The sequence below is a fragment of the Gossypium arboreum genome, chromosome 2 (genome assembly GCF_025698485.1).
Source record: "Gossypium arboreum isolate Shixiya-1 chromosome 2, ASM2569848v2, whole genome shotgun sequence".
NCBI classification, from domain to species: Eukaryota; Viridiplantae; Streptophyta; class Magnoliopsida; order Malvales; family Malvaceae; genus Gossypium; species Gossypium arboreum.
In genome coordinates, this window is record NC_069071.1 from 47116124 (window position 1) to 47127034 (window position 10911).

The following is a 10911-nucleotide window of genomic DNA, read 5'->3' on the forward strand; positions in this document are numbered from 1 at the left end:
GGAAGAAGTTGCAAGAAGCTTTGGGTACCAAGTTGCATTTCAGACCGCCTTTCACCCCCAAACCGATGATCAATCCGAACGGATAATTCAAATACTCGAGGATATGTTGAGATGTTGTATCCTTGAGTTTAGTGGTTCATGGAATCAGTATCCGCCTTTGATTGAATTCGCTACAACAATAGCTTTCAATCAAGTATTAAGATAGCGCCTTACGAGGCTTTATACGGTCGTAAATGCCGTATTCCATTATTCTCGATGAACTTAGTGAAGGTAAATTCTTCGGGTTGATTTGGTTAAGGATGCCGAGCAAAGAGTTCGAGTAATTCGTGAAAGTTTGAAAGTCGCTTCGGATCGCCAAAAGTCGATGCGGATTTGAAAAGAAAAGATATTGAATATCGTTGGAGACAAGGTCTTTCTCAAAGTTTCACCTTGGAAGAAGGTGCTTAGATTTGGCCGTAAGGGAAAATTGAGTCCGAGGTTCATCGGTCCGTATGAAGTATCCGAACGAGTTGGACCAAGAGCGCATCGATTAATTTTACCCCCGAGCTTGAAAGGATCCACAACGCTTTCCATGTCTCGATGCTTCGACGATATAGGTCTGATCCATCGCACGTAATCGATCCGTCGAGATTGAGATTCACCTAATTTGAGCTATCAAGAGGAACCGTTCGCATTCTGATGCGTGAAGTAAAAGAGTTGCTAATAAGAAAATCCCATTAGTGAAGGTGTTGTGGCATAAACACGAAATTGAAGAAGCCACTTGGGAACTCGAGGACTCTATGAAAGAGCGATACCCAAACCTATTTACCGTAAGATTTTCGGGGACTAAAATTTCGTAAGTGGGGAGAGTTGTGACATCCCTAATTTGACCCTAGTCGGAAAGTGGTTTCGGGACCACTAAACCGAGTCTTATAAGTAATTAAAAGTTATATTCTATGTTTATGATGTTAGTAAATGCATGTGTGAAAGTTTCATGCATTAATTTGATCATTTCTATGTGAATTTATTAAAATGGACTTGTATGAAACATTGTTGAAAGGTGATAGGCTAATCTTACAATGGTCTAATAGTACATGCATGCAAAAGAGTGGTTTTGCATGTCAATTTGCTAAAAAAAGGGAAGAGTGGCCGCCATGACAAGAATATGGGCAAGGGAACATGTTTCCAACATGTTTAGTTAGTGGATTATGTAGAAAAAATAAAGAAATGAAAAAAATGAGCATGGATGCCCCCTTTGTTGCCGTGAGTAGAGGAAAAGAAAGGAAAAATTTGTTCATCCATTCTCAAATCTTGGCTGAAAATACTAAGGGAAAAAGGAAGGATTTTTGCTTCATGCTTGGTTTAGAAGAGAACTAGAAGGAGATTTGGTCATACTTGTGTCAAGATTAAGGTATGTTTGAGGTTGTGTCATGAGATTCATGCATGTTTTAGTTGCTAACTTGATGTTCATGTTAGCCCATGGTTCAAATCCTTGTTATGCCATGGAAATGGTATTTGGCCAAGGTTGATATTGTGTTAAAGCCATTGCATGCTAAATGTGAAGCTTGTTGATGATACATGTAATGATGGATTGACTACTCTTGAAATTTCTTTTAGCATTCTTGAGTAAGACATGGAGTTTTCTTTGTTTAACCATGACCAAAAATTGAAAGGGGATGGTGTGGGATGTATTCGCCATGGCATGCTCATAAGTGCGATTTATGCTTGTTGCATGATAGGTAAAATTTGTGTTTTGATATATGTGCATATGTGTTTGTACATGATGTTACAAATGGATGTGAAAATATATGCTAGATTGGGAAAATTTGATTAAATGTTCATGAGATGAAATTAGGTGATTAAAAGATGTTAGTTGACATTGTACATATATATATATATTCGCCATTAAAGTGAGTATGTAGGTAATGTTGAATCAAGTTTTGGTGCATATTCGGTTAGGTGTATAATCGACCAAATGGGCGATTAGTAAGAATGGTTGCCGAATATACAAGCATGCATATGCATGTGTAGTTGAATTATGAATGTTTAGCAAGATGGTTAAACTAGTGATTTATTGATTAAGCTCAAGGAGTTAAAGAAGGAGAATCAAGCAAGGGAAAGGCGAAGGTCATCGAGTAGCCGACTTGGAACTATTTTACCCAACACGAGGTAAGTCATTAACACGTATTTGATATTGCTTAAATGATTGTAAAATTTATGCAATTGTGTTTAATGGGATGATATATATATATAAATGAAAATGTATGTATGGAGGACGACATTTGTTGAATGTAAAAGAAATAGTGAAATGTGTAGAAAGTTTGCTTTCGGCACTAAGTAAAGGGCAACACGTGTGTACGGTGATTTAGATCGGCACTAAGTGTGCGTGGTGGAAATATATGGCACTAAGTGTGCAAGCTGGAAAATACTAAGATCGGTGTGCGAGTTTCGAGGTATGGCACCGTGCGGGCTTAAATTACGTGGCACTAAGTGTGCGAAATCGAGTAGTAAGCAATCGTGTGTGCGTACTCTATATATATGGAGGTGTGTCTCCATTGAATTGAGTATGGACAATGGATCGGTAAGTACCTCGAGCTCATGACTAATAGAGAATACGCTCATGCTTGGGGTTGAATTTGGTAAGCCTTAAATCTATGTGATGATTGAAATTGTATGGTTGTGCCGAAAATGAGTTAATGTGTAAAATGCTTGATTATCTTGTTGTGTAGAATATGAAATGTGGATGTATGAATTGGTACGAGATTGGACCGAAAGGTCCGAGGTATTATGGTATAGATTCGATATGGACGAGTACCTAGCCTCATTTGTTGTACATGTAGTAGTAACTTTATCTGGATTGATGAATGCTTATGACTTATCGAGTTGTAAACTCATTCGGTGTTTTCTTATCACCCATTTTAGGTCTCTTGGACTCAGATTGTTAAGTGTTTCGAACCGTCGTTGAAGTCATCACACCTACTGAAATCTTGTGGTATTGTTTTTGTTGTTGAAGAACATTTGGCATGTATAGGCTATTATATTTTGTCGAATTGTGGGTTGTAAACTTTAAGCCATGTGAAAATGGCCTATGTGGTCGCCGAGTGGGATGCTAGAACCTATAGCCACGAGTCTTAGAAACTCAAATTTTGATAAGGTGGCCATAATTTGTGTCATGTATGATGGATGATTAAGGCCAAGGAAAATTCATGAAATTGGCATAGTTCATCGCAGAATCGCTATGACAAAGAAGAAGTGAGATGAGATTGAAAATCACTAAAAATAGTAGAAGTAGAATTAAATAGCGAGTAAATTATGGAACTGAACTCGCTCGATACCAATTAAATTGTAACACCCCAAACCCGAGACCATCACGTTGTGGGACACGAGGGCTTAACGAGACAAATCCTCTTAAAGTACCGACCAATTTGGCATTTCGACAGCTGGAAAATCAAGGCCACCGTCGCCTTTAAAAATCATATCTCGAGTTTCAAAACTCGTAAACCGGTTTCAGTAAATTTTCCTCAATTTAGGCTCATATACCCATCCATGGATTTATTTTTAGAATTTTGGTTGGGCCAATTGTTACAATTTAATTTTGATAAGGTGGCCATAATTTGTGTCATGTATGATGGATGATTAAGGCCAAGGAAAATTCATGAAATTGGCATAGTTCATCAAAGAATCGCTATGATGACAAGAAGTGAGATGAGATTGAAAATCACTAAAATAGTAGAAGTAGAATTAAATAGCGAGTAAATTATGGAACCGAAACTGCTCGATTAAATTGTAAATAATTGGCCCAACCAAAATTCTAAACATAAATCCATGGATGGGTATATGAGCCTAAATTGTGGAAAATTTATTTAAACCAGCTTCCGAGTTTTGAAACTCGAGATATGATTTTAAGGCGACGGTGACGCAGCTTTTCCAAACTGGCCCGTAAATGCCAAATTGGTCGGTACTTTAAGAGGATTTGTCTCGTTAAGTTCTCGTGTCCCATACACCCATGATGGTCTCGGGTTTGGGGTGTTACAATTTAATTGGTATCGAGCCTGTGTTCGGCCCATAATTTACTCGCTATTTAATTCTACTTCTACTATTTTTAGTGATTTTTCATCTCATCTCATCGCCGCTGTCCGCAATAAGCCATCGCAGAGACTATGCCAATTTCATGAATTTTTCCTGGCCTTAATCATCCATCATACATGACACAAATTATGGCCACCTTATCAAAATTTGAGTTTCTAAGACTCGTGGCTATAGGTTCTAGCATCCCACTCGACGACCACATAGGCCATTTTCACATGGCTTAAAGTTTACAACCCACAATTCGACAAAATATAATAGCCTATACATGCCAAATGTTCTTCAACAACAAAAACAATACCACAAGATTTCAGCCGGTGTGATGACTTCAACGACGGTTCCGAGCACGCAACAACACGAGTCCAAGAGACCTAAAATGGGTGATAAGAAAACACCGAATGAGTTTACAACTCAAGAAGTCATAAGCATTCATCAATCCACCGATAAAGTTACTACTACATGTACAACAAATGAGGCTAGGTACTCGCCCATATCGAATCTATACTATAATACCCTGACCTTTCGTCCAATCTGCACTAATTCATACATCCACATTTCATATTCTACACAACAAGATAATCAAGCATTTTTACACATTAACTCATTTTCTAGCACAACCATACAATTTCAATCATCACATAGATTTAAGGCTTACCAAATTCAACCCCAAGCATGAACGTATTCTCTATTCACATGAGCTCGAGGTACTTACCCGATCCGCTGTCCATACTCAATTCAATGGAGACACACCTCCATATATATAGAGTACGCACACACAAGGCTTACTACTCGATTTCGCACACTTAGTGCCACGTAATTTAAGCCCGCACACACAAAGTGCCATACCTCCGAGCTCGCACACCCAAAGGTCAGATTTTTCCAAATTTTGCACACTTAGTGCCATATATTTCAAAGACGCACACTTAGTGCCGATCTCACACTGCACACACGTGTTGCCCAAGACACTTAGTGCCGAAGCAAACTTTCTACACATTTCACTATTTCTTTTACATTCAACAAATGTCATCACTCCATACACATACATTTTCATTTATATATATATATCATCCCATTAAACACAATTGCATAAATTTTACAATCATTTAAGCAATATCAAATACGTGCTTAATGACTTACCTCGTGTTGGGTAAAATAGTTCCAAGTCGGCTACTCGATGACCTTCGCCTTTCCCTTGCTTGATTCTCCTTCTTTAACTCCTTGAGCTTAATCAATAAATCACTAGTTTAACCATCTTGCTAAACATTCATAATTCAACTACACATGCATATGCATGCTTGTATATTCGCAACTATTCTTACTAATCGCCCATTTGGTCGATTATACACCTAACCGAATATGCACCAAAAACTTGATTCAACATTACCTACATACTCACTTTAATGGCCGAATATATCTATATATGTACAATGTCAACTAACATCTTTTAATCACCTAATTTCATCTCATGAACATTTAATCAAATTTTCCCAATCTAGCATATATTTTCACATCCATTTGTAACATCATGTACAAACACATATGCACATATATCAAAACACAAATTTTACCTATCATGCAACAAGCATAAATCGTGACTTATGAGCATGCCATGGCCGAATACATCCCACACCATCCCCTTTCAATTTTTGGTCATGGTTAAACAAAGAAAACTCCATGTCTTACTCAAGAATGCTAAAAGAAATTTCAAGAGTAGTCAATCCATCATTACATGTATCATCAACAAGCTTCACATTTAGCATGCAATGGCTTTAACACAATATCAACCTTGGCCAAATACCATTTCCATGGCATAACAAGGATTTGAACCATGGGCTAACATGAACATCAAGTTAGCAACTAAAACATGCATGAATCTCATGACACAACCTCAAACATACCTTAATCTTGACACAAGTATGACCAAATCTCCTTCTAGTTCTCTTCTAAACCAAGCATGAAGCAAAAATCCTTCCTTTTTCCCTTAGTATTTTCAGCCAAGATTTGAGAATGGATGAACAAATTTTTTCCTTTCTTTTTCCTCTACTCACGGCAACAAAAGGGGGGGCATCCATGCTCATTTTTTTTCATTTCTTTATTTTTTTCTACATAATCCACTAACTAAACATGTTGGAAACATGTTCCCTTGCCCATATTCTTGTCATGGCCGGCCACTCTTCCCTTTTTTTATAAATTGACATGCAAAACCACTCTTTTGCATGCATGTACTATTAGACCATTGTAAGATTAGCCTATCACCTTTCAACAATGTTTCATACAAGTCCATTTTAATAAATTCACATAGAAATGATCAAATTAATGCATGAAACTTTCACACATGCATTTACTAACATCATAAACATAGAATATAACTTTTAATTACTTATAAGACTCAGTTTAGTGGTCCCGAAACCACTTTCCGACTAGGGTCAAATTAGGGATGTCACAAAGCTCTCCCTAGATCCAATCCTAGACATGCATATATCCGTTGCCACACCTTAACCCTTTGTCTTGTCCACGATCGCAATATATTAATTAAGTCTTATGTAGTTATCATATACTAGGCCCAAAACCCCTTACAATGCCCAAACAAATTCACATACCTGTATCTAGCCCATTCAGCCCAATCATATTCATATGGCCCATTAGGCCCAAATCACCTGAATATAGCCCATTAGGCCCAAATCACATTTATATGGCCCGTTAGGCCTAGTCACATTTATATTCATGCTCACATACAAATTCCTATCACATAGCATCAATATTCAGTTTTTGCCTATTATGGGCCCACTAGCCCATCAGGCCTATTTAGCCCATTCTGGCCCATATGGCCAAATCACAACCCAAGTCCACAGAATCGCCCGGGGGTCTTAGGCAACCTATTGGTCTCTCCCTTACGAGTGTTCGCGCACTCACAAGACTACCGTAGCCAAACTTTCAGCTTTTCGGCATTTCGGCTTTTGCCGATTCATAGTGTGTGTGCAGTATATGTACACACCTGGTAAGCAAGCGTGTCATGATTCCCTTAGTCACCAACCTAAAATGATATCACCCTTCCATTAATCGTATGTCTAATCCATATTCTACCCAAAAATCGAAACCTCACCTTAACCTTACCTTGAACACTAATGCTTAAAAGCTTTCCTTGATCGCGTACTCCCTAGATCTGCATTAATCTTACTCATTAAAACTAGAAATATAGATAAATCATATCAAACACAAGTCCCCTTACCTTAACTATGAACATTCGGCTACCTTAGCCAATAAGAGAGGAATACTTACCGAAACCGCAAACACCTAAAGATCAATTTCGGCAGAGAGCTAAGATCCGAGATCTAATACTAATTCCCTACCACAGTTGATCAAAAACAGTGACAAAAGAATAGCGTAATAGATTCTTAGCAAAATCGATTGGAAGAACAAACACTTACACTAGATTCGATCAAAGAGTATTTGGCCCTTAGAAAATTCGACTTCCAAACTTAGTATGGTGAATAAGGTATATTTGGCACAAATTAAAGAAGAAGAGTAGAAGAAGAAATCGGCTAAGTGAAACAAAGAAAATTGTGTAAAGAAGAATAAAAATCGACAGAAAGAAAAGAAAGAAAAACGAAAGGGTTTTCAACTTTTTGGATCTTGAAGCGAAAAGGGTTTTCGGTAGCAAGGTGAAAAAAAGATTCTGGCGTTAGCCTGATAGCCTTGCATTCGGCACCTATTTATAACCCTTATGGCTGAATTCCTCAAGCCCAAGTTCCCATTTCAGCTCCACTTGCTCCTCACTTCTCATCTCTTCATTTTTCTCCCTGATAACCCCTTGATCATTTCCTAAAATTTCTCTTCTGATCACTCCCCTTGGAGTCCATCTTCACGCCACTTCCAACCTTATAGAAGGCAAAAAATAATCTTCTAAAAATACCAAGCTAGGATTCGAACCTTGGATCTCCTTGCTAGCCACTAACGCCACCTCCCTACACTCTAACTGGCGTCACTAAGCCACTCCTCCACAAGGCATTTTGATGCCATATTTCCCTTTTTTTTTAAGGCCCAACTACTTGCCAACCCTGATTCTTTTAATAATTAAATTAAAATTCCTCCACCACCAAACTTGAACCCAAAACTTCTCCAACATACCTCGACACTTCAAATTCCTTAAACCCTTAAAGCCAATATGTCTTTTGTTATTTTCTTGCTCACTTAAAAATTTTATGTGATAAATGCCAAATTATACATATTTTTACCCCAAACACTTAGTATATTTATGGATGTTTATTACTAGATTTGTGGATTTTGGTGCTCTTAATCTGTTTATTTCATGTTTTGTACTCAGGAGAACACCAAGAGTCAAAAGGAGCCAAAAACGAGCAAAAAAGGGGACAAAACGAACCTAATCGATAAGATGACACGACCTAAGCCTTGCCACACGGGCAGCTCACACGCCCATGTCTTTTGAAGGTTTCGACCAAGGCTTTCAAGATTCACACGGCCTGGCCGTTGACCCACACGTCCGTGTGCAATTTAACGGATCGAACACGGCCTGGCAATCACATCACACGGCCGTGGCACACGGGCGTGTCCCTTTTTCAAGAAGCTGTATTTTACACAAAAAAGGATACTTAGGGAGGAAGAAAACCGATCCAAAGCCTATATAAACACCCCAAGTATGACTTAGAAAGGGGGCCTCCCTCCAAAACTTTTCTAGAGTATAAAACGACACGCCGGAAATTACTTGAAGGAAGCTAGACGATCCATCCCAAAAGCCAGAGCTACTCCAAGACTGAAGATCTCTCTTAGAATTCCTTCAGGGGTTTTAGAGTTTTCTTTATGTTTTGTTATTTTCGTACTTTTGAGATGTACTCTTATTTTATTATGAACTAAACCCCTTAATACCTAAGGGGGTTGAAACCTATGATGGATCTTATTATTATTATCTGAACTGTATGATAAATACTTGATTTGTTCTTAATTATGTGTTCTTAATGCTCGAGTTAATATTCTGGGTATTGATTCATGATTTGATGTGCTTATGCAAAGGAGCTAAAGTCCCTGTCTAAGAGTAGATTTGGCATAATTAAGCGGAGTTCATTGAACGCCTAGAAATAGGGTTACGAGATTTTGCCAGATTAGGGTGAAACCTAATATGGGAGTCCATAGATTGATTTACTACTTCCCTAGGGGTTTTAATTAAGAAAGAGATTTCAATTAATTCAACTGAGGGTTAGACATTATTAGTCTTGAAAGAGATAATGATATAGGTTACGGAGTCTCACAGATCAAGTCAAGTGAATAAATCGTCTGGTTCAGAGTCAGATAACAAGTGAAATCTAAGGGGATTCCTCTTTGGGTGTCGTCTTTATCAATTACTTTTCTTCAAGTCTTTTTCCAAATTTTCTCTTTGCTTTAGTTTAATTAGTTAATTAGTTTAGTTAATTAGTTTAATAAACAACCCCTCTTTATTTCTAGGTTAAATAATAAAAAGATAGGTATTACTAGTACTTTTGGTTACCTTGGGTACGATATCCCAGTCTTGCCATTACTATACTATTGTTCGATACGTGCGCTTACCTTTTCGTCGTGATAATAGCTATTCTATGTTTGATCTTCATTATAAATATTTATTACTTGTTACGAATCACGCAATCATTATGAAACCTAAAGCCTAAAGCCCAATTCATCTAGGCCCAAAATTTGGGCTGTTACATTATCCCAGTCAGGACAGACTTTTCTCTGTAGAAGTTGGCCAAGCTCTATATTTCTGAAATAGTGAGGTTGCATGGGGTACCCATCTCAGTTTTGGAAGAAACTTCATGAGGCTTTGGGTTTATAGTTAGACTTTAGTACGGCTTTCCATCCTCAGACAGATGGTTAGTCGGAGAGGGTGATTTAGATACTGGAGGACATGTTGAGAGGCTGTATTATTGATTTACGAGGCATTTGGGAGGAGTACTTGCCATTAGCAGAGTTCGCTTACAATAATAGCTACCAGTCTAGTATACAGTTGGCACCTTACTAGGTACTGTATGGGCGTAGCACTCCCTTATGCTGGATTGAGTTGGGTGAGCGACGTATTCTAGGTCCAGAGGTGGTTTCTGAGACTGAGGAAAAGGTCCGTTTGATTCGAGATGGACTGAAAGCGGCTTCTGATAAACAAAAGTCTTATGCAGATCTGAAGCGTCAAGAGATAGAATATTTCGTGGGAGACCTCGTTTTCCTTAAGGTCTCGCTATGAAAGAAGATTCTAAGGTATGGTTGTAAGGGCAAGCTAAGCCCTAGATTTTTTGGGATGTATTGTATTTTGAAGTGAGTGGGGCCAGTCGCTTATCAGTTGGAGCTATCTCTAGAGCTAGACCGGATTCATGATGTGTTCCATGTTTCGATGTTGAAACGTTATCACTCTGATCCCACGCACATTGTTCCTATGGAGGTGATAAAAGTTTGGCCAGGTCTATCATTTGAGAAGGAGCCAGTGCAGATATTGGATCACGACATAAAGGTTTTAAGGAGGAAGTCTATTCCCCTAGTGAAATTGTTATGGCGTAATCATAGGATAGAGGAGGCTACTTGGGAGCTGGAGGATTCGATGCGTTAGCAGTATCCTCATCTATTCTTATCAGGTAAAATTTTGAGGCTAAAATTTTCTTTTACGGGGGTAAAGTTGAGTTGTAACGCCCCAAATTTTCGTAAATTCTAGATTTTGTAATTCAGTAGTGCAAAAATATTTGTATACATTTTTGGTAAACTATGACACAATTCTGTATATGCTTCAGTGGTTAAGTGTACTGGGTGTGTGTGTGAGGTCCCAAGTTTAAGCCTTTGTTTTGGGAAAATTTTAATTAATGGTAAGTTTATAAT

General features: G+C 38.2%; 1 protein-coding gene across 1 annotated transcript; it reads left to right on the forward strand.

Moving 5' to 3' along the window:
- Positions 1–233: 233 nt before the first annotated feature.
- LOC108466392 (uncharacterized) lies at positions 234–10648 on the forward strand. Its single transcript, XM_053022339.1, has 3 exons — positions 234–270; positions 10134–10276; positions 10385–10648. The coding sequence occupies exons 1-3, from the start codon at positions 234–236 to the stop codon at positions 10646–10648; spliced, it is 444 nt and encodes a 147-aa protein (XP_052878299.1).
- Positions 10649–10911: the final 263 nt, after the last annotated feature.